A 24,210-nucleotide genomic window follows, 5' to 3' on the forward strand; every position below is an offset into this window, starting at 1 on the left:
GACTTTGAGCGTATCTCTCTATCTATCTAGCCGCTTACGTTTGTGTGTTTTCGTGGTTACTCCCTTAACTTGGTGCGAACCAAAATTAGCATAGGAGGGTAAGATGGTTTGACAAATATGACGCGCTGGTCAAGACAAGAATGATGTCACAATCCCGTCATGTACGTCGTCAAACACTTCCCGCCAGACAGTGGCACATACCCACGGGCGGGGATGTGCCGCTGGTATGCGGGTATGTGCCACGGCTGATTGACACTTAGTATCTACCCAGGAACGACAAGAGCACATGTAAACAACTTTAACGCTCGAACGTTAAGAAATAACCGACATCGATAGCGTCGACCAGAGAATTGCAAAAAATAAATGTCAATGTTAAGAAAAACCCGCCATAGGAAGCGTTGACCTCCTGGCGAATGCCAATAATAAATTTCAGCGTCCTAACAGAAATTGAGCCCAATCATTCTGCGTGGCAGTCAAGCATTTATTTTATTTATTTATTTATTTTGAATACCTCGAAGGCCCCAGCTGGGGTATTACATCAGGGATGGGTATTATACAGAATATTAATTACGGTAGTTGTAGGCAGGCGATTCCAGTCCCGTGCGGTTGTCACAAAAAAAGGAGCGAAGATGTGCGGTGCTTTGGGCTGGTGGAGGATACACTGCGCTTGAATGGTTCGTGCGGCTTGATGAGCGATGGACTGGCAGGATGGCTGGAACTTGGATGGGGGCATGATAAAATTTCTACGACAGAGCTATACGCCAGGCCTCAGAACTACTTTTCAAATAGACGCTAATCTTCGTGAAACGTCAATAGTGGTTGCAGTTCTGCCTACTCAATTTTATAAACATTACATATGAGATTCATTGATACAGCCGCCACGTCGGGTTAACGTGAATTGTGGTTAGGTGCCATGCGCTTATGTTGAGTAATGGGAAGTGTGTAGGGCCAGCATCTTCGCGAGTATCAGCGCTTTATATGAGCTTCCGGTGTTGCTAATGCACATGTTCCAGTTGACATCGTTGCGGAAGTGTAAACAGCTGGTTATACAAAAATCTGAAACTCTACAACATACTTCTGTGCGTGCAACATTTGCACATATTTAGCGTAATTTCATGGCTTGTTGCTCATGTAAAAAAAATTGCACCATGGTCACCTTCCCTCCACATGCTTCGCATAACGTCGATTCCCAGGTACGTGGTATTTGCCAAATTTCTTTTGTCTTCTCCACGATTTTGGTATGCTCGCAGAGACAGCGCTTCATTTGCTGGAGATGTGCAGACGTCAACTGTTGTTCAAGCTTGAAGTAATCATTTTATTCAATAGCTCAAGACATCAAGTAATGAACACACTGTATGACACACCAGTGACGGCACACATTGTACACGCTCGTAAACACGCAATATCATTGACACTCATAAAAACGCAATAAGAGCTAGACATGTATACGGCTCACACAATGACTCAATCTTAGAGATGTCAGGAGTTTATTGCCGTTTATATGGCACAACTCTCACAGTTGGTGGCCCATCAGAAACAATTCACATGCTACTCTGTGCATGCATTCTCAGTTATCGATGAGACCCCGACGCAATCAGCAGAAAATAATTGAGCTAGCTGCATTTTACGAGGCAATATTTAAGGAGGCTGTGTAAAAAATCTGCCTTTGCCTCAGACTCAAAATTTTGAAAGGCGGCTTGAGCATTATTGCCTGCACAAGACTAGAATGTGGAACACTTCCAGGGGTGCCTGGCTTTCCCTCCCATCTCTACATACATAATGAAGTAAAGTTCAGCTAAATGTGAAATCGTCGCAGAGTATGGGCATAACATACACAACACACCAAACAATACGAAATTAGCCAAGAAATACGGGTTAGTTGAGTATTAGAAAACTCATAGTCAGCATGACACAAACACGTGATATCAGAATCCGCACATCCGAATTGACACTTTGCACGGGAGGGAGAGAGCATATAAATATTTGTGGAACTTAATTTTCTCCCCCCCCCCCTTTGATCGTACCTCCCCCACGTTAAAAAAACAAACGTTATTTGAAATTTAGGGGACAAAATTTTCACGCTGCCATCATGCGCGAGTCTACAGTAGTTCCTAGAATTGGTTCTGTCTTTGTAACACTGCACCACAGCAATGCGCAGCGAAGCAGAACTTCACAGTTCGTAGAAATCAAGCAACATATTCGGCGATATTTACAGTTAAACAGCCTTCGATACATCTATGTACAGAATCCACTTGAGAAATAACTACGAAAAAAATGTAACAGGATAGCAAAATAAAACAGCAAGAGAATCACCTATTGAACCGCCGAAAGAATTGTTAGCTGGCTTTGATGAGATGTATTTCATTTTTAGGCCCCATAATGTTTGACTGAAAAATGTACATCAAACACACTCTAACATATTACGACCGGCTATTGCGGAATAATAAAGTAGACGCCAGGCTTTCGAAAATGAAAACTTCATTTTCATTTTCTCGTGAAATCTATCGACAGTATCTGCCGACTACGTTTTAGTGTTGCCACCTAACAGGGTATACCAGGTAGTGTCATTTTTATCACAAAAGCATCTGAATTGCCCTCGTTAGGACTAGCGTTTGGAATGTTAGGTAACCGCCAAACGACGTTTGTGTTTCCTCCGAATGACAACATGCATCTTCCAGTCTAGCGTTCTTAAAAAGTAGAATACCGGTAAATGACAGTTCCCCATGCTACCACGCCTTCTGCCACTGAATATGAGCATAAATATTGCACTTGGTGCTTAAGTATATCGTCGGGTGGGTTAATGGGTTCAATAGTGTACGCGGTGTTGCTGCATATGCCATCTGTTTTGAAGTTCACCCCCTATTCATTGAAATTTCGGCTTTTGTCTGACTATCATGCCTTTGTTCTCCTTGAAATCTCTGACGCCTGAGTAATGACCACTGAAACTATATAGCAGAGTCACAGCTGTACTTCACTCTATTCAGGCGATGTAGCCTAGTGTTCGTGAGCATGTTCGTCTGTATGTTTTGTAATGTGTCGAGGTGGTTAGGTCGTTCCCCCCTGTCCTGAGAAGTTCAGTTGGGCCTGGACACTTCCAGGGCTTGACTTGACGTAGAGTGGACTAATCTGGTTCTCCGTCACTCGGCCGAGTGACGGTGCGTCGAATGTCTCAGCTGATGATGCTCTTGACCCATTGGTGAAAACGGTTCACTTTGGTGTAGAACCCATAGCTGCCCTTGGTACCACACAGTACGCTGTCACCCCAGCTGACGATTCCAAGGAGGTACCACCGGCCTCCGCGTTCCGCCACCAGGGGTCCGCCGCTGTCTCCGTCGCAGGCATCCCGTGCGATTCCTCCCGTCGTTGCACCCGCGCATAACATATTCTCGGTCACCTGCGCATGTTAAACCGTTTTATTATCAATACACAAGTGCCACCTGGCATACACGAACGCAACTATCAATGGAAATTCATTGCTCTGAAGCTGAACAGAAGGATTAATTCTGTCATTCTCTTGATATCTTGCTGCGGATAGATTCTAGACCTTCTGCGGCACAAAAAAGTTTACCCAAAAGTTGAAGAAGAAGAAGAATAGATAAAAACCCTGCAGCCAACTGAGAAAAAATAACGTGACCACGTGCAGCTTGATTGCAGGAGTTAGAGTTGCAATATGTCATTTGCAAGCAGAAATTTCTCTTCTAGCTCTACTCAGTGTGTGCAGACTAGGAGATCTCTTCGTGTGTAGCTAAAGATGGCTGTTCATCACAAGCGATTTTCTATACTTATCTCTCTTCTTTCCTCTTTCTCCCCTCTTATCTTCCTTTTCTATGTTTCTTCCGTCCTTCTGAAAGAGTGAGTAGGCGTTGTGCCCCTCCAGGTGACAGTTGCTAGCTTGCTCCTTCCCTCTTTCATCTGTGTCGTTGTGTATTCATGTATGCCAATGAAGTGAACAAATAAATATATTGTTTGCACGTCTTACAAGAATATGTTCTTTTGGAATGCATAAAAACTCAAATGAACGAAAGAAGTTGGAGAAAATACTAAGACTTTTGGAGAGATGCCCTCGCAAGCTACAAAAACTGGTTGGACTGTGGTCTCTAAAGCATCTTCAGGAAGACTCGAACATCTTACAATACTTCTGAGAGGACGCCAGAGTAGACAAAAGTTGGTTCGTGCGTACCGTGAAGTTTGTGGACCGTCGGCAGATGTCAGGCGAATGAATCGGCACCTCAGCTTCTTGCAGGCGGCTGGATGCGCGCTTGTTGTTCATGGTACGGCCCCAACCAGACACGAACGCCTTCTGCTTGGAGTGCAGAAAAAAGTCCTTCTCGATCTGGTCTGCCTCTCCTAAACACACGGGTCTGATGAGCGTGCTGAAAGGAACATGCTCCGCCAGCTCGACCTGCAACGAATCAACGGCGTTTATACAGGTGAATATGGTGCGCAAAATAATATTACATCTAATAAGGGCAATATTAACTGAATGAAATGCCGAGTAGTAGTACTTGCCGTAATAACGGTATGTTCATTAGAAATACCGTATTGCCATTGGGGATCTTTAACGTGTTCCTAAATGCAATAGCAAGGCCGTATTCACATTTATTTTTTATCAAAATGAGGCCAGGTTTAGACGGGTGCAAAAAAAATTGAACGTAAGTTTTTGTACATAGCAGTGCTAGGCTATATACACCACAATTTTGACTGGTATGTAGAAGTGGCCCAGCGGGAGCGTCCCTGACACTCTTCAGCCTTCCTATAGCTGATATTTACGCCGGAAATGAGGGTTATAAATATTACCATAATAAAAGGGAAAAACAGAAGAGGCTGAGGGATATCTCCAGCGGCATGGTGAATGTAGCAAAGTGTAATTTTTACAAGTTTTAATCATAGTCAATTGCGCGGACATTCATAGGGCAATGCAATAATCGATGCTATACTACTGTTGTTGGCGTACGCTGCCGCTGTCTAAGAAGCTGTCGAGGACAGTGCCGCTCTTTTTACACAAGTCAAGATGTTCCCGGGGATCGATTTGATTAATATGTGTGGTTTAACATCCCAAAACCACGATATGATTATGAGAGACGCCATAGTGGAGGGCTCCGGAAATTTCGACCATCTGTGTTTTTTTAACGTGCGCCGAAATCTGAGCACACGGGCCTACAGCATTTCCGCCTCCATCGGAAATGCAGCCGCCACACCCGGGATTCGAACCCGCGACCTGCGGGTCAGCAGCCGAGTACCTTAGCCACTAGACCACCGCGGCGGGGCTAGCCACCACGCCAGCTTTTCACAAATGAAGGCCACTTTGGGATGAGGTCTGCTACGTGTATACGTATAAAGGAACTACGGCCTAAACTGTTGCACCAGGTATATCACTATAACACAGGAATCAATCACAATAGCTACCATGTTCAACCACTCTACACATTCACTCGCTGTGATAATATCAAAAAAGATAACTAACTTCAAATGCAAATCTAACACTTTTTTCGACTCATTATTCCCAAAAACAACAAGAGAGTGGAACAGCTTAACTGCCCTATTGCGAAACCCAGAGCCACGGGGCACCAGCGTCCAGTGCCATGCCGTGTTATCGGCCCAGTATCGCGCTTGATAAGAGAAATATGCAGCGGCATGTTACTTGGAGGCGCTGGGTACACAGCACAAAACGGCTTTACAGCGCTAAAACGGGGGTGCGTATTCGCCATAAATAAATATATCAGTAAAAGAAACTGTATAGAACAGATTGAGGCATTAAAAAAAAAAGACACGTCCGACTGGAGGATTTAAACTCGCCACTTTCTGATTCCCAACCGAGTAATCTGCTCGCTACACCGCACAAGATATTTCTTTATTTATTGTGTTACTACACCGCACCACATTATGTCTAGCTGCATGTAAAGCGACTATTTATCCAATGAACGTGCCGTTCGGCTTCATGTTTACAAGTCGCACAGTCAACATCGATGCGATATTGCTTTCCAAATAAGCATTGCGTCTTTATTCGACACTAACGAACGGCTGCGGGGCACCGAATGACATGCGCATGTTAGCAAGAGCACAAAGATTTTTGAGTAATTCACATCTTTACTCCCAAAAATATCAAATGGACATTAGGAACACCGATAAACTATATACCGGCTGTTACTGGCGATTTCTTTTTTTTTTTTGAAAGCCGTTTCTCGCTTTTGCTACTGGTCAACATGTACGCAAGCTTTATGGTGCCTTGTTCGATTCATATGTGTGTACACGATTCAATAGTGGCTAGCGTGACCTCGCAGGCAACGTTATGGCAGTATACAGCAGGCGTGCAAGTCTACGGATTTGCAGTTATATTGATACCTACAACTAAAAAGCCGCTCAATAAAGTACTAATTCTATCCACTGAAAAAGTACGCCAGTGTGTTAGTCCACTGAGGCGTTCCAAATTACGAACTAAGGATTGCGTATTTTTACAAAAAGGCCATTCAAGTACCGGCTACTGCACCCAGCAGCTTTCGGTGACAGCCTGCAGCGTTGCTGAAAGCGCGACACATCGATCTCCGACTTCGACAAGAAGAAATAGTCACCCAAGATGCCATGCTTCGTAAAGCCTACAAGGTGGCCTTACACCTCCCCCCTAACACACAGACCACTAAACTTCTTCAGCTTGGGCTCCATAACACCACACACGAACTCATTGAGGCCCACAGACGAGCGCAATACACTCGTTTAGCTCAGACTTTCACCGGACGCTACATACTTAACACCCTCAATATTCACATACCAGCAGCCGACCCCACACTTCTACCAATCCCCCGACCCATACACACACAGATAATACTTAAACCTCTCCTAAGAAACACCCACGTTACCTACCATTCGGCCCGCCGCAAGGCCCGTGCAAAAGCTCTCCACAAATACTACGGTTCTGAAGAGGACGCCGTATGGGTGGATGCAGCTTGCACAGGCGACGACGCGGCAGTTGCAGTCGTTGATCGCACACTCCAACCCATTGCAACTCTCCACCTTCCTCGTGCATCCACCCCGGAATCCTCGGAAGAAGCGGCGATCGCGTTTGCCCTCGCACACACTGATGCCCGGTACATCCTTTCCGACTCGAAAACCGCGATCCTAAATTTCGCGCGAGGACGAGTCCACGAGAGCGCTTTCAGAATTCTCAGCTCGCCCACCAAAAACCCGGCCCGCCATGTGGAGCTGATCTGGGTGTCTGCGCACTCTGGAAATCCCGGCAACGAAGCCGCCAATGACCACGCCCGAGGTCTCATCAACCGGGCGGCGGCGGAGTCGGAGTCGCGCTCTTCCAGGGAGCGCATGCATTCGTTCAACGAGATCACCCAGTCATATCGCGCCGAACGCCAGCTATACCCACCACCCCACCGATCCCTCAAAAATTTTCACCAAATATTATGGCGTCGCCTTCAGACCCGCACCCTTCCCTCCCCCTATTTTCTTTCCCGCATTTACCCAGGAGCGTACGCCCCGTCCTGTGCTCAATGCACTCACCCCCACGCTACTCTTACCCACATTCTCATGGAATGCCCGGCGGACCATCCCCCGCGGGGCCCGGAGCCACTGACCACATGGGAGGAATGGGAGACCTTGCTGCGCTCGACGGACCCGGCCAAGCAGAAAATCGCCACTGACCAGGCCGCCCACATTATGGAACTGCATGAACTAATGAACGCATAGCGCAGTGGGGTCGTGCGGGGACCTTGGGACGTAAGTGCCCGAATCCCTTGGTCTAATAAAGTTTTACCTCCTCCTCGATCGTTGTCGCTCCTTGTACGGGCACCGCGCACGAGGAAAAATGGTTGATTTAGGTTGAAGGGTATCTCAACAATACGTTACAGGCGTTCTTCTACTTTAAAATTGTGTGTACTCAAAGCGAGAAACCCCGGTAACATGTATACCGATGCGCTATATGCCTAATGCTCGCTGACGGGGCACTGGGTAAGACCGCTCTCGACGCAGCTGAGTTGCGGTGCTTGACGTTTCTGCATTTGAGCTTCAAAAGATTTCTAACAGTTACCTGAAGTCAGTATAAAGACAGGCATTATCAGACATGCATTTCTGTTGTGGTTATATTCAATGAAAGCAGCTTTGCTCGCCTCCGATGAGAAAGCTTGTGAAGCCTCGAGAGAGCATTTACGTCTTGTCATTTTTGTGGCGTAAACGAATCGCTGTTTCTATTGGGAGTGGCGACTAGCTCTTGAATTACAAACACTGCAACAGGAAATTGTTACACCAATACATCACTGATGCCAAATTGGTACATGCAATACGCAGAAGACATGCAAAAAACGTGCATTATTTGCTGCAATGCACGTGCACCGCAATCATTACCGCTGTTGTTGACATTGTGTGAGTTATAAAAATATAGCATGCTAGTAAGACAATCTTCTGCGTTGGCTGCTTAAGGTTATTAACGCAATTTTTCTCACTCCAAATTAAAACAATAAATGACAGTGATTTCGGGTATCACAGATCATGATCATGATGTGTGACATGCGAAATTGTGAGGCATGCTCGAGGTCTGCTAGGATAGCACTTATCCGTGCTGTCAAATCGAGTGCCATATATTCAACAATACTGAAACATAACCCTGTACACGTTATATATACGTCTATTCTGCGCTGGTACAAACAGTGTGTGCTGCAGTGCGCACCAGCGCACTTCAGTGAAAATTCCAGCGCTTTCAGCGCTTCCTATTGTGCACCAGCGTCACAGCGATCAAACCAGCACCCCTACCACTGCGACCCAGCTGTTTCCCAGTGTGACCAGCGAAGTACCAGTGAATACCAGCGTGAAACACTGTTTCCAGCGTGTACCAGTGCCAAAAGACGTACTGGCAACACGCTATGGACGCTGGTTTTTTTCTTTTTTCATTGGGATGACGACTAAGTAAATATAACAAGTAATATTTTTTTATATATGCTGTGAAGGCACTCTTGCAATATGTATGTACTACGTGTATTAGAAATGTATTTCGTGATGCATGCTTGATTTGATTGATTTGTGGGATTTAACGTCCCAAAACCACCATATGATTATGAGAGACGCCACAAACAGTGTGTGTTGCAGTGCGCACCAGTGCACTTAAGTGCAAATTCCAGCGCTTCCAGCGCTTCCTATTGTGCACCAGCATCACAGCGATCAAACCAGCACCCCTACCACTGCGACCTAGCTATTTTCCAGTGTGACCAGCGAAGTACCAGTAAATACCAGCGTGTAACACTGTTTCCAGCGTGTACTAGGGCCAAAAGACGTACTGGCATCACGCTATGGACGCTGGTTTTTTCTTTTTTCATTGGGATGACGACTAAGTAAATATAAGAAGTAATATTTTTTTATATATGCTGTGAAGGCGCTCTTGCAATATGTATGTACTACGTGTATTAGAAATGTATTTCGTGATGCATCCTTAAGTCTTGATAAATATCACGGCCTTTTTTGTTCGTGTGTTCATATGTTTTGCTAGTATTCCATAGTACTGGTTGTTTTTGTTCTCCTGCTACGTACTGCTTAAACATCGATGTACGTAATCTGTAAATAAATAAACAAAATAATTGGAGAACAAGCTGCGCGTGACTCATTTTCTTTCTTATGCCCTCCACTCCTGTTAGCTTCCAGGGCCTTAGTCGGGATGAGAGAAGAGAGAATGCGATTGCTGTGTGCGAAAAATCTTCTTAACTCTGCTGGTACTGGAAGGATTCCTAAATTTTTTGTGGTGTTGAATTCGTAAGGCAACAAGCTTTTTATTGACTCCATTGAATTTTTACCTAAAAAGGAGTTTCAGGGCCCCTTTATTGTTAGGCTAAAAGAATATTGTGTGATTGGGCACTGGATGCAGCTGACACGTCATAGCAGATATATAAAAACGTTGCTAAACTATTTTCTGAATAAATTTGGAAATTTATTTTAAACGTTACACATCTGCATTGCTGAAATATATATATATATATATATATATATATATATATATATATATATATATATATATATATATATATGTGGTAAGTTACAGAGCCACGAAATGACGCAGCTGCCTAAAATATATCATAGCACCATGACATACTTAATTATAAGGAAGAACTTGAATTTAAACTTAATGCTGAATCGCCGAATGTGCTTCACCCCATTCTTATTCTTCCAGTTACTTCAATTTCGAGGATCAGCTTCGCGTTTATTACCTCTTATAAGTAGACATAGTATTTTACAACTTCAAGGGCACTATTACCTATCTCAAAGCACTGTTTTCTTCCGACGTTGGCTAGGCCTTTGTGGGCCTTAGTCAAGGTGCCTCTTTTGGAGAGCAGCTTTCACCTGCAGCTGTTCTTCATCACACTATTGATACAAAATAAAGCAATATTATTATTAATATTATATGTCTAAGTAACCTACGTATACTTTTTTGTTTTCTTGACGCTCTGGAGAACTGTCGTTTACTCATATAACTAATATCTATTGAAGTGCTCGTGCCGTGATGAGTTTTGGACAAGGGGATACAATCTGCCCGATGCTACTTACCGTGTGCTTACAGAAGGTTTACAGAGGCCTAGAATGGCAAGAGATAGGGATAAGAGTTACTGAAGAGATCCTTAGTGACCTGCGCTTAGCCGATGACATTGCATTACTGAGTAACTCAGGAGAAAATTGCAACTCATGATCACTGAATTACACGAGGAAAGCAGAAAGGCAGGTCTTAAAATAATCTACACAAAACAAAAGTAGTGTGCAAAAAGCTTGGAAGAGAACAGCGCTTCGAGATAAGTAATAGTGCACTTGAAGTTGCAAAACACTATGTCTACTTACAACAGGTAATGAACGCGGGGCCGAACCTCGATAATAAAGTAACTAGAAGAACAAGAATGGGGTGGAGCATATTCGGCAAGCACTCTTATATCATAACTGGTAGATTGTCACTATACTTGAGAAGAAATGTATGTAACAGCTGCATATCACCGGTACTTACTAACTCAGCAAAAACCTGGAGGCTTACAAAGAGGGTTCAGCTTCAAATAAGGACAACGCCATGAGCGATGGAAATAAAAATGGTAGGTGTAACCTTAAGAGACAACAAGAGAGTAGAGTGTACGTATCAGGGAACAAACCGGGGTTTAGGTAGGCCAACATCTTCCAGAATAAATGTTCGTTTCAGTCTAAAAGTTACAATTATGGTTTTGGCTTGTAAGGCTTTGAAGACTTTAAGACACAGATGAAGAAATAACTAAAAATGTTAAACATTAACTTTATAAAAATCAGAAAGTGTCAAAATATACATGTTGCGCCAACAGTGATAACCTAAAAACTTTTTGTGCGGCTCAAAAGTGACTTGGCAGCTATACATAGTGAGGAAAACACCCTGTGCACCTAACCTCTACGATCATCATATCTTGAAGCCTAAACGCATTATCAAAAAAAGAGTCAAAAAGTTGATATTCGGCAAGTTTATTTTGCACGAAGTTGGCCATATTACAAAACGTCACCGCTTGAGATCAAGAATTTTGCTTGAATGCACCGCACGACCTATAAAAAAACATCACGCAAAATTTTATGGGGAAGTATTGGTTAGAAGCATTGTTCGTGTAACACTAGAATGCAAAAAAAAGTACTTTTTGAAAAAAAAATGCTTTAAAACTTCGAATCGAATGTCCATGGAACAAACAAACAATCAATACGCCTGGAATTCACCAGGCTTAAAGCTTGGGACCTATTTCAATGTGATGCAAGCTTTTTTGTTTTTTGAGCGAAACAAACGGAGTAGCTTTCCCTAGCTCGTTTTGTGTCTGTAGGTGACTCTTATCTCCATGCTGCGCAGTGGGTCAACGCATGGTTTATTGAATGGCTAACTTGCGTTTACGCTTCTTTGTCGTCCTATACTTCGCCAATTTTCATGCAATATTATAACTTTCTTCTAAAAGCTAGAAGAACATCCATGAACTCGAAATGGCTTAGAGAAAAACACTGACTGCTCAACGAAAACGTGCGCAATTTTACTAGTGGAGTACTGCAAACAAGTAGCGAAAATTTTAAAATAAACTGAAAACGTTATGTTCCAGAAGCTTCTGAACGTATTTAGATAACTTAACATTTCGTATGATGTACATGAAAAGTATTTGTGAAGAAATGGTAGGTTTTGTGGAAACGAAAACATCAACTTTCAGGGGTTGAAAAATGGTGATAACATTTGAGCAACTGAATAGAGCTACGTGATTTTTTTTCTAAGTATTCTTGAATGGATACAGAAATAGAAAATGTGAAATTTCCAAAATGTTTTTCGAAAATTGTGTTTTGAAGGTGGTGACCTTACTTAAGAATATCATGGTTGAAATAAAAAGAAATGAACAAGGGCCGGGCATGTAGCACGTAGGCAGGATAACCACTGCTCATTAAGGAAAACTGACTGGATTCCCAGAAAAGGCAGGCGCGTTAGGGGGAGACAGAAGGCTAGGTGGCGGATGAGATTGGGAAGTTCGTGGGTATAAATTGGCAGCAGCAAGTACAGCACCGAGTTGACTGGCGCAACATGGCAGAGGCCTTTGTCCTGCAGTGGATGTAGTCCGGCTGATGATACACACACACACACACACACACACACACATACGCATATATATATATATTGTAACGACGAGAAATAAGAGACAACGCCTTTGCTGCAGGCCGGCTGTTCTTATTCTGACTTCGTCTTCCTCGGCTTCCGTAACCTAGCCTGCGCCCTTGCCTGAGCCCCACTATTTATTATCATTACACTCGGCCCCGACTGCGAGCCTCGTGGGCTACCGACAATGTCTCCGGTGGGCGGCATTGACTATTCCGGGGTGGCCGGGCTCGGCCAAGCTGATATTTCACATGGAAGTTTGTTGAAGGAGATTCCGGAGGACGACACTGGCTGTGACGTGATGGTCGGTGCAGGCGTCGTCCACGATGGGGCCAACGCTGTTGACTTGGACAAGATGCCGCTAGCAGGAGATACAGACTCCTGCAAAGTGGCCGCGTTGGTTTAATCTCGTCGGTTTGAGCATCCTGTCGCAGTCGTGTTACAAATGCTGGAAATAGTCCACGCTGCACCGTCACCTGCTGCACTGAGCGTCGACGCCTGCGTTGCTTGCGGTGTGGCAAGGGGCGTCGGGGTGTCTTTGTAGTCATCTGAGAGCCGAGTTCAGGTTGCAGCTTGAGAGGCAACGCGTGCTCTTGCAGCACTGCCTTTGTCGGACTCATGCCCAAGCTGTTTATTCCTATAGTTTCACGTGCAGTAGAGCCTTCATTGTGAGATGACCTGTCACTAACCGGAAGTATTACCTTCTCTGGTAGGTCTTTGTTGACAGTGACTTTGAAGGAGGCGGCGCTTAGCGTGTGGCAGACGTCCGCACACTCGGCCACAGACTGACGTGATATCAGGAGATGTCGCTTCGAAGTGAGGGTCAACACTGTAGGGTTGTTCGTCCCAGGGTAGGTGGTTAAATTGGCTGTCGGGAAGCTGCAAAATACAGCTGAAGCCGCGAGGGTGGTCTCCTTCTGGGATCTATTCTCGGTAGCGGTCGCGTAAGACTGGGTGGTCGTGGAGAGGTGATGGTGACTCCGTCCAAAAGCAGCTATGAGCTTGTCACTCCAGTCCACCCAGGATGTCTGCCGCACGCCTTCGTATCGATGCCAAGCCGCGGCAGCATTCCGAAGGCGGTCTATGGCCATGCCCCACTTCTTTTGGTCCGTCCACGCTGCGTGATCTCCGACAGCGTTGACGGTTGCCACCCATTCCTTGGCATCGTCCTGGAAGCCGCGAAACTCCGGTAGCTCGAAGGAAATCGGCGATGGCGGGACTGCGGGCAAAACTCCGAAATGTGCCCACGCCAAGCAGTTCACTTGCTCTGATACCTCCGTGAGAGAACGCCCGAGATTGCGACGGTTCTCGGGCGAGCTTACCTCGAAGTTTTGTGAGGCGGCCGCAGCCAACATGGCATTGAGTGCGCACAATGTTGGCAAGATGGCAGGACATAGCTGGGAGCTCGACGCTATGAGGGCGTTGGTCGTGACGCGGAGTTGCGCGATGGTATGCTGCAGCTCCGCTGCGCTGTCGTGTGATCCGCACGAAGAGCCAAGGCCCGCCTCTGCGGAGGATACAGTGACTGCGGTACTCGAGGTGGTACAATTGCTGACCAAGGACGCGTGGACGGCGTCCCTTGGAAATCCAGCTGTGGTAGGAATCGTGGACATGGGTTCCAGGGCGCTGGAAGCGTCAACGACGTTCCCAGGCAAGCGGAACCCGTGTGATGAGTTGTGACCTGGTACTGTGGCGTAGATGAAGCGGTCTTGCGCCGCCGGGTAGGCCTCGACGCCGTACACGGTGGGTGCTTGAAGCGCCGACAGGTTGCCAGGTATGGAGGAGGCATGTACGCCATCCCTAGGTGAGAGAGGCCCGTGCGCATGGTTGCCGCGACGTGTCGCGTCCCAGGACAAGTTTCGCAAGTTTCCCGGAACCACAACGGAGGCCTGGACGCCATCCGTCGGTGCTGGGATCGATGCTGGCCGCGACGGACGCCTTGCGGGTTCCATCAGCGAAGAAGCGTGACGGCGTTCCTTATCGTGAACTGGTACCGGTAACGGGTGCTGGAGCCGCCGAGGAGGCCTTGACGCCGTCCCCGAACGGTGGTGTCAGTAAACAGCTGCCGAGGAGGGCTTGACGCCGTCCTCAAGCGACGCTTATCGCGGCTGCACGTCGGCGGGCGTTCTGGATGACGAAACCGAGACGTAAGCCGTTTTCTTCGTCGACTGCGCCATTGTAACGACGAGAAATAAGAGACAACGCCTTTGCTGCAGGCCGGCTGTTCTTATTCTGACTTCGTCTTCCTCGGCTTCCGTAACCTAGCCTGCGCCCTTGCCTGAGCCCCACTATTTATTATCATTACAATATATATATATATATATATATATATATATATATATATATATATATATATATATATATATATATATATATATATATATATTGTAGCGAAGCCTCCGAACTATGAAATGGGTCGAACTCTTGAGTACCTTCTAGTGGGGCTACCCAACAAGGACGCCGCTCGCGCTGAGAGCCCGTGCTTGGCCGTTACTGTCGCCATTGTGCTTGTTCGCTGTGGACCGGCTAATAAACGCCTTAACATTTTGGTGGAGAGTGCTGTGCCCTTCAAACATCTTCGGTTCACATTCGATGCCCTTGGAGCTTAGATCCCGTACCGTGCCTTCAACCATGCAACAAGACGCCGCCCAGCAAACGCTTCCTCCTGCGCCGACGCCATGTTCCGGTGTCCCCCGCATCCGCGACCCACCTGTCTTCACCGGCGCAGATGGCACCGACGTCGAGGACTGGCTCGCCATGTACGAACGCGTCAGCGTCCCCAATCATTGGGACGAGGCAGGTAAACTCGGCAACCTGGTTTTCTACCTCGCGGGTGTGGCCGGCATGTGGTATAACAACCACGCGTCTGATTTCACAACCTGGTCCGATTTTAAGACCGCTATCACCAACGTTTTTGGCCGCCCTGCCGTTCGTAAGCTGCAAGCCGAGCAGCGCTTACGCGAACGCGCTCAGCAGGCCGGTGAATCATTCACCAGCTACATTGAAGACGTCCTGGACCTATGCAAGAAATCCAACGACAGCATGTCCGAATCAGACAAGATCCGGAACGTCATGAAGGGCATTGCCGATGATGCCTTCACGATGCTGCTTGCCAAAAACCCAGGCACAGTAGCTGAGGTCATCACGCTGTGCCAGAGCTACGAGGAGCTCCGCCGGCAGCGTTCGATGACCCGTCGCTCCACACCACGAGATGCAGGGCTTGCAGGCTTGGAGGCGAGCTGTGACCAGGTGGCACTGCTGGCAGACCTCAAGTCTTTCATACGTGAGGAAATCGCACGGCAGTTCTCTTTCCTGCCCTTCGCCCACCCACCGGCTGCTCAACAATCGGCCACTACCATTTTCCCCCCCATCCGCCGAGCGATTGAGCAGGAAATAGCGGAGGTCATGCCTGCGTACCACCCACAACAGCTTCCGGCTCCTGTACCCCCACGTTACGCCCAAGTGCTCGCCAGGCCGCCTCCAGTCGTTCAAGCGCCCGCCCCACTGACTTACGCCGAAGCTGCCGCACGACCTCCATCCTTTGCAGCGGGTATGCCGGCTACGTATGTTGACGTGACCTCTCAGACTCAGCTCCAGCACCCCCTGCAGCCTTTCCAGCCACCGTTCCGTCCATCGGCTCTTGCGTCATGGACAAGACCTACCCCGGCGAACCGATGGCGCACATCCGACAACCGGCCCATTTGCTTTGCCTGCGGTTACGCCGGCCACGTAGCACGTTATTGCACTCGCGTACAGACGCCCCATATCTCGTCGCCTGTTGCTGGCCAGATCAGGCGTACCTATCACGAGGAAACGCCGTCTATGCCACCGCCAACTCGCCTAGCTTCATCTTCTCGTAGGTCACCGTCTCCACGACGTCGTTCCCCGTCCCCCATGCGGCCAAGTTCAGCTGCTCACGAGCGGGAAAACTAGTCGTCGCAGTCCCCGAGGCAAGGACTGCGATGATATCGCATTGTGAAAGCCCTCAGAGCCGCCCATCTAATGTCATTGACGTGCTTGTGGACGGTGTTCACGCATCTGCTCTTATTGACACAGGAGCTGCAGTATCCGTTATGGACGAAACATTTTGCCGCTTGCTTCGTAAAGTGACGACGCCAATTTCTGGATTGTCCCTTCGTACCGCCGGTTTGCATGGTATCCATCCTACAGCAGGGTGCACAGCTCGCGTTGTCGTTCAGGACGTTCTGTATGTCGCCCAATTCATCATCATTCGCGCATGCTCTCATGATGTCATCCTGGGGTGGGATTTTCTCTCCCGCAACGACGCCGTCATCCATTGTGCCGCCGCCGAAATTGAACTCTACCCCTTCTCGCATTTGACGCCGGAAGACAGTTCTTCGAAAGTGAGCAAGATTCTCGTGAAAGACGATACCATAGTGCCTCCAAGCTCCACGATGGGTGTATCTGTCTACTGCGCTGGACTCTCCGACACAATTGCACTCGTTTCGCCATCCGACCGTGCTTGCCGAAGGAAAGGGTTGCTAGTACCTTTCGCGACCGTGCAAATCACCCAGGGCAACGCCTCTATTTTCGTGACCAACCCATCCCCGTACACTGTTACCTTGGTTCGAGGGGAATGTCTCGGCAGAGTGGAACCAGTGGATAACGCACAAGTCCTGGACGTACCTGATGACTCGCGTTGTCCCAATTTGCGTACCATCAGTGCTGTTTCCACTTCTGATTCATCATCTCCTGATGTACTTGGCCCTTACATTGATGACAACCTCACGTCGGTACAGCGTTCCCAGCTTCTGAACCTGTTGCGAGAATATCGTTCTTCTTTCGATGTCGGGCGAAGTTCTCTCGGTCGTGCGTCCGCTGTTACGCATCGTATCGACACTGGTGCCCATCCACCATTACGGCAATGTCCCTACCGCGTGTCGCCTGCTGAACGTCGGGAAATTAACGAGCAGGTTGATGATATGCCCAGACGCGACGTTATTCGGCCCTCGGACAGTCCATGGGCGTCTCCTGTTGTTCTTGTTGCGAAGAAAGATGGTTCTGCGCGGTTCTGTGTAGACTACAGACGGCTCAATAAGATATCTCGCAAGGATGTTTACCCACTGCCGCGCATCGATGACGCAATTGACAGCCTTCACGGAGCCGAATTTTTTTCTTCTCTCGATCTGCGCTCGGGGTACTGGCAAGTACCCATGGCTGATGACGCTCGACCGAAGACTGCGTTCATCACACCCGACGGCTTGTACGAATTCAATGTCATGCCGTTTGGTCTATGTAATGCACCTGCGACCTTTGAGCGCATGATGGACACCGTTCTGCGCAACTTGAAATGGCACACGTGCTTGTGTTACCTCGATGACGTTGTTGTGTTCGCTCCAGATTTCTCTACGCACCTCCAACGTCTGAAAGAAGTTTTTTCACGTGTCAGCAATGCCGGCTTGCAACTAAATCTGATGAAGTGCCGCTTTGCAGCACGGCAACTCACCATCCTTGGGTACGTCGTGTCCAAGGATGGCATTCTTCCTGACCCAGCCAAGCTTCGGGCCGTGGCCGAATTCCCCAAACCTGCGTCCGTCAAGGAACTGCGTAGTTTCGTGGGCCTGTGCTCGTACTTCCGACGCTTCATACGAAACTTTTCCACGATCATATCACCACTGACGAAGCTCCTTGAAAGTAACGGGTCCCTCAATTCGTGGTCGTCTGAGTGCGACGACGCGTTCGCGAAGCTCCGCCATGTGTTGACGTCTCCTCCCATTTTACGCCACTACGACCCTACGGACCCGACGGAGGTGCACACAGACGCCAGCGGTGTAGGCCTCGGCGCTGTCCTGGCACAGCGCAAACCCGGGTTCCCTGAATATGTCGTAGCATATGCAAGCCGTACGCTCACGAGAGCTGAGACAAACTACACCGTCACGGAGAAAGAGTGCCTGGCGATCGTCTGGGCTCTTACAAAGTTTCGACCGTATTTGTATGGTCGCCCATTCGATGTCGTCACCGACCATCATGCACTATGCTGGCTTTCATCATTGAAGGATCCCTCAGGCCGTCTCGCCCGTTGGGCGCTTCGTTTACAAGACTACGACATCCGCGTGCTGTACCGCAACGGACGCCAGCATGCTGACGCCGACGCCCTCTCGCGCTCTCCTCTGCCTGAAGGTGATGTGCTCTGCTCAGTATCCTCGGCTGCTGTTTCTGCCATTGACGTTGACATAATCGCTACCGAACAGCGAAAGGATAATTGGATCGGCCCGCTGATCGACTTGCTCTCTGATCCATCCGCAACGCCATCCACGCGTGCATTGCGTCGTCAAGCTCGCCATTTCGCCATTCGTGACGGCCTTCTACACCGACGCAATTACGACGCCGACGGCCGGCAGTGGTTACTCGTGATACCCCGCAGTCTGCGGTCAGAGATATGTGAATCCTTCCATTCTGATCCGCAATGCGCGCACTCTGGGGTATTCAAAACCTACCATCGCATTCGACAACGCCTCTGACGTCGGATGGTAACCGCTGGGCCATTGTTGCCGTTGATCAATTAACGCGATACGCCGAAACCAAGCTCTCCCTGCGGCTGCTGCGCGCGATGTTGCGTCCTTCCTGCTGCATCGATTTATACTGCGCCACGGACCACCCCAAGAGCTTCTCAGCGATCGAGGCCGTGTCTTCTTGTCGGAAGTCGTCGAAGCCAATCTGACGGAGTGCCATTCTGTCCACCGCAAAACTACTGCTTACCACCCACAGACGAATGGCCTCACCGAACGCTTTAACCGCACCCTCGGCGACATGCTTTCTATGTACGTCGCTGCCAACCACACTAATTGGGATAATATACGGCCCTTCGTCACCTACGCCTACAACACCGCCCCTCAGAGCACGACTGGTTTTTCACCTTTCTACTTGCTGTACGGAAGGCACCCGTCGCACAACATGGACACGATACTCCCGTACACGCCGGATCCATCTGAGTGTACACCTATTTCCGAGACAGCCAGTCTTGCTGAAGAGTGTCGCGAGCTTGCCAAGACTTTTACGACGCAAGAGCAAGAGCGGCAGAAGAGTATCCGTGATGGCTCCACCACTTCTGAGCCCACGTTCCTTCCTGGTGCGCTTGTATGGCTCTCGATCCCGACCTCTGCCGCTGGCCTCTCTTCTAAACTACGTCCCAAATACGAAGGCCCCTACCGTGTCATTGAGCGCACCTCACCCGTCAACTATCTGATCGAACCCGTTGAACAATCTTCCGACATGCGCCGCCGTGGGCGAGACATCGTCAACGTGGAGCGCCTGAAGGCTTATTATGACCCGCTCATAATATCAAGCTGTTAGGTCGCCAGGCGGCTCCCTCTTCGACCCCGGGGTAATTGTAGCGAAGCCTCCGAACTATGAAATGGGTCGATGTCACAGAACGAGCGCTAAACAAGAGCGCGCCGCCAAATCCTTGCGACAACGGGCGGCAGAAACGCCGCGAGGTAAAAAAAAAGAAAGCAAACATCCAGGGCTCCCGGGCGCGCGCTCTCCCCGCAGAAGCACGGCTTCGCAGACGATCCTCCTCACCCCACATCGGCGGCCCAGCAAGACCGCGATTTTTCTAGAACGAAGGAGGCGGGGTCAGACCGAGTGAATCATCCTCCGGAGAGGGCAGTCGAACCGTCTCGTGCCTCTCCCCAGCCTTCGCTGCGTATCGCGCCGACGAAATGACGAGAAATTTCTGGAAGGTGGCGCGGAAGGTATTTAATCGAGCGGCCGAGACGAGAAAGCAGGAGAAGACGGAAAGTTAGCGCCGGAGCGCGTAGGAATTCCGCCGTGTAGTCGGCGAAGGTTCTGCCCGTAGTGACAGAACAGGAGGTGACGGAAGTTAACGCCAGAGCGCGTAGGAATTCTGCCGTGGAGTCGGCGAAGGTTCTGCCCGTAGTGACAGAACAGGAGGAGACGGAAGTTAACGCCAGAGCGCGTAGGGATTCCGCCGTGTAGTCGGCGAAGGTTTTGGTCCGTAGGGACGAAGCCGGAGATGAAGAGGATTTCCACCTGAGGGGTGAAGGCTCGGGCTACAGGCCAGAGCGTGTGTTCACCGCTATCGAGCGAACACCCGTGGCAACAGCTGCGGGTGTGAAGCCGACGTGTTCCGGCGAAGAAGTTGAAGTTTGAAGAGTGGCCAATTGAAGACGGGAGGTTTCCTAGAAGAGAAACTTCGGCGAGGTTTCCTGGAAGAGAAACTTCGAGGGCTGCGGAACGACAACAACGCTGGACTTTGAGTGAGTGATTCTCGGAAGAGTATCATTCAGACTTTTGTTCCAAGGACTTTGGACTGAATAGGTTTTCTATCTCTTTAGTCTTTAAGTGTCTTGGTTGTTAAATGCATGCGACTGCATTGTAGTGTGAATTGTCCGTGTCCGTTGTTTCACGTGTGGCTGATTGTATTGTGTAGTACGTGGATTGATTGGTTTGATTGGTGACATATTGTATGCAACAATTGTGGAGTGTGCATTTTTGTGTATTGTTTTCGATCTGCCATTATTGAGAATATAATTTGTTTGTTTATCAACTCTCGGCTCTGTCTTGTTCTTTGGGCCACAGCCGGCGTCCGCTGGCGCACCAATAAGGACCACTTCTAAATTGTCCACGCTTTCGTGGTGCGGTTCGGGGGGCCGATACTTCGGCTCTTGGAATTAGCCCGGCGATCGCCTCCCTAATAAACGGGACATGTGTGACAATTAATCTGGCGTCCGCGACAGGACCTTTTGGTGCACAGTGTGTCCAAAGTAGTGAGAAAGAGCCTCGAGTTGTTGATAGTGCTATCGGAACGATTTTGTGTGTTGTTCAGTGTTCTCGTTAACGAGTGCAGGGGAGTGTTCCGATAGACTGATTTAGGCAGATACTTTTTGCACGCGGCAAGGTTGTATTTGCGAGTTGCGAGACACAATGGATCTCGAAAAGTTAGTTGCGCTTGGTGAGAAGATGGGTCTTTCCGGCGCCGAACTACGGAAATGGGTAAGCCAGAAGGAGAAAGAGGTGGTGGAGAGAGAGAGGTTGGCGGCAGAGAGGGCCAAGGAAGAAAAGGCAGCTGAGTTGGAGAGAGAAAGGCTGGCCGCTGAAAGGGCGAGAGAAGAAAGAGAAGCACGGGAGCGACAGCTGAAAGAAGAAAGAGAGGCAAAAGAGCGACAGCTGAAGGAAGAACGAGAGCAGCAATTGAAGTTGGAGCTGGAGAGAGAAAAGTTGGCAGCCGAAAGGGCGAGAGAAGAAAGAGAAGCGGAGATGGCTGAAAGGGAACGGCAGCGGCAGCACGAGTTGGAACTCGAGCGGCTCCGTTTGCAACAGCGAAGCGAAACTCCCGTCCAAGCTAGAGTTGAAAGCAGCGAACGGGAAGATCACGGCTTCCGCTTGAACCCAAGCAAGCTGCTCGTAGCGTTTGATGAAAGGAAAGACGACCTTGACGTGTACCTTCCCCAATTTGAGACGATTGCGAAGAGCCAGAATTGGCCGGAACATCAATGGGCAACTGCTTTGAGTACTTGCTTGAGTGGTGAAGCGCTCAGTGTGTACGGTAGGCTGACGCCGACCGATGCAGCCAACTATGCAAAGGTGAAAGCTGCTTTGCTGAAGCGATTTAGATTTACTGTAGAAGGATTCCGGGACAGATTTCGGACAGGAAAGCCAGCTGATGGTGAGACGGCTACGCAGTATGCCGCCCGACTTTGCCATTATTTCGACAGATGGATTGAACTTTCAGGGACAGCACAGGAGTACGATGAGCTTAGAGAGCTGCTAATTAGAGAACAATTTCTTACTAGTTGCCACCCAAGCCTGTCGCTGTATTTGAAAGAGAGGAAGGCGGAGTCATTTGAAGGAATGCTTGAATTGGCTGATCAATTCTTAGAAGCGCAAGGAGGAACTAATTTGGCCAAGGTCAAGAAGGATTGTCCCGATGATTCGAAGAAATTGGCTCCTGAAGAAAAGAAGCGTGCACCAGAGAGCATGCAGCGATGTTTTCTGTGTAACCGAGTGGGTCATCGCGCGAAAAACTGTCGAACGATCTTTACGAGCCCTACGGTAGTGAAATGTTTCAAGTGTGGTCAGACCGGGCACAAAGCAGATGCATGTCGAAACGGAGCGAGCCAAACTCACCAGGTATCCTGTGTGCAAGTGGCACCGAAATCCGATAATAATGCCGTCACCGACGGATTCGTAGAATTGAAAAATGGGGAGAAAATTCCTATTGTCGGTGCTGTAATGTCAAAACAGCCAACCGGTGTTACGAAAGGAATGCCAGCGCGGCCTGGAAAAGTTGCGGGCAAAAAAGTTACGGTGTTAAGAGATACCGGCAGCTCCACTGTTATCGTTCGGAGAAATTTGGTACGGGAAAGTGAGTTGACAGGCAGAACGAAACCGGTTTGCCTAATTGACCGTACGGTTCGGATGCTTCCCGAAGCAGAAATTGAGGTTGAAACCCCGTACTTCAGCGGGAAGGTTACTGCTTTATGCATGACGACCCCCCTGTATGACCTTGTCATCGGAAACATCGACGGGGCGCGAGGGCCAAGTGATCCAGAATGTTTAGGAGAAGACCCGAAGATAGAGCCCTCGCCAACACAGCGGCCGCGAGATACAGTGGAGGAGCATCCCGTGACGGGTCTCACTAGAGCCCAAGGTGAAGCTGCGGCGCAAGAGACAGCGAAGGAGAAGACGATCGTGTCGAATAAGTTCACAGGCCGAGCAACTGGACGTACGTCGGCACGACCTCAACCGACTGACAGTGTAAAGGAGACGGAGTTGGCCAGCCGGGCAAAAAGTAGAGGCATGATCAAGCGGGTAAATAAACAGACAGGACCCGTCGAATGTAATGACGCGTTAACGGTGTCGGAAGAGACAACGATGGCTGAGACGACGCCTCAGGAAAGGGCTCGCCGAAAGGGAACGTGGAAACACAAGAAGAGATCGAGCGAGCACCGCAAAAAGGGGCGCAAGCGCTGTTCGAAGTACTCAAGATAGGTGCTGAGGTGGAATCAGAATGTGTTTGGCAGGGCTGAGTGACATATGTTGTGTTAATGTTCTTGTTATCCTGTGTCACAAGTGTCGAAGTGTTGTGCTGTGATGTGATGTATAGTGTTGTATAATTGTTGTATAGACAGAACTTTGTACGTTTGTATTGTTTGGAATGTGTGATGAAGTGTTGTAATCATGTGCCTGTGGTTATATTTCATGTGCTGTGGAATTGAACTACAATGTAAGATTGTATTGAGTGATATATTGTGAATGTGAAGTGTCATGAGCGACGGATTGTGTTACAGTCTGTGAGAATGTGTGGTGACTGTTCGCGCTCGTTTGTGTGGTTTTGAATATTATGAGATAATATTCTTAAAGTGGGGGGCAGTGTCACAGAACGAGCGCTAAACAAGAGCGCGCCGCCAAATCCTTGCGACAACGGGCGGCAGAAACGCCGCGAGGTAAAAAAAAAAGAAAGCAAACATCCAGGGCTCCCGGGCGCGCGCTCTCCCCGCAGAAGCACGGCTTCGCAGACGATCCTCCTCACCCCACATCGGCGGCCCAGCAAGACCGCGATTTTTCTAGAACGAAGGAGGCGGGGTCAGACCGAGTGAATCATCCTCCGGAGAGGGCAGTCGAAC

At 48.8% G+C, this 24,210-nt stretch overlaps 1 protein-coding gene across 3 annotated transcripts in view; it reads right to left on the reverse strand.

The window, feature by feature from the left end:
• Nucleotides 1–2,744: 2,744 nt before the first annotated feature.
• LOC119174141 (mannan-binding lectin serine protease 1) overlaps nt 2,745–24,210 on the reverse strand; it is a 115,634-nt gene continuing 94,168 nt past the window's right edge. For all 3 annotated transcript variants that reach the window (XM_037424960.2, XM_037424959.2, XM_037424958.2), the window contains exons 12-13: nt 4,181–4,402; nt 2,745–3,394 (exon numbers count right to left, since the gene is read on the reverse strand). In XM_037424960.2, coding sequence (XP_037280857.2) covers nt 3,170–3,394; nt 4,181–4,402 — 447 coding nt within the window. In that variant the 3' untranslated portion in view covers nt 2,745–3,169. The remainder of the gene's footprint in view (nt 3,395–4,180; nt 4,403–24,210) is intronic.

Source organism: Rhipicephalus microplus, chromosome 5 (genome assembly GCF_043290135.1).
Source record: "Rhipicephalus microplus isolate Deutch F79 chromosome 5, USDA_Rmic, whole genome shotgun sequence".
Taxonomy (NCBI): Eukaryota; Metazoa; Arthropoda; class Arachnida; order Ixodida; family Ixodidae; genus Rhipicephalus; species Rhipicephalus microplus.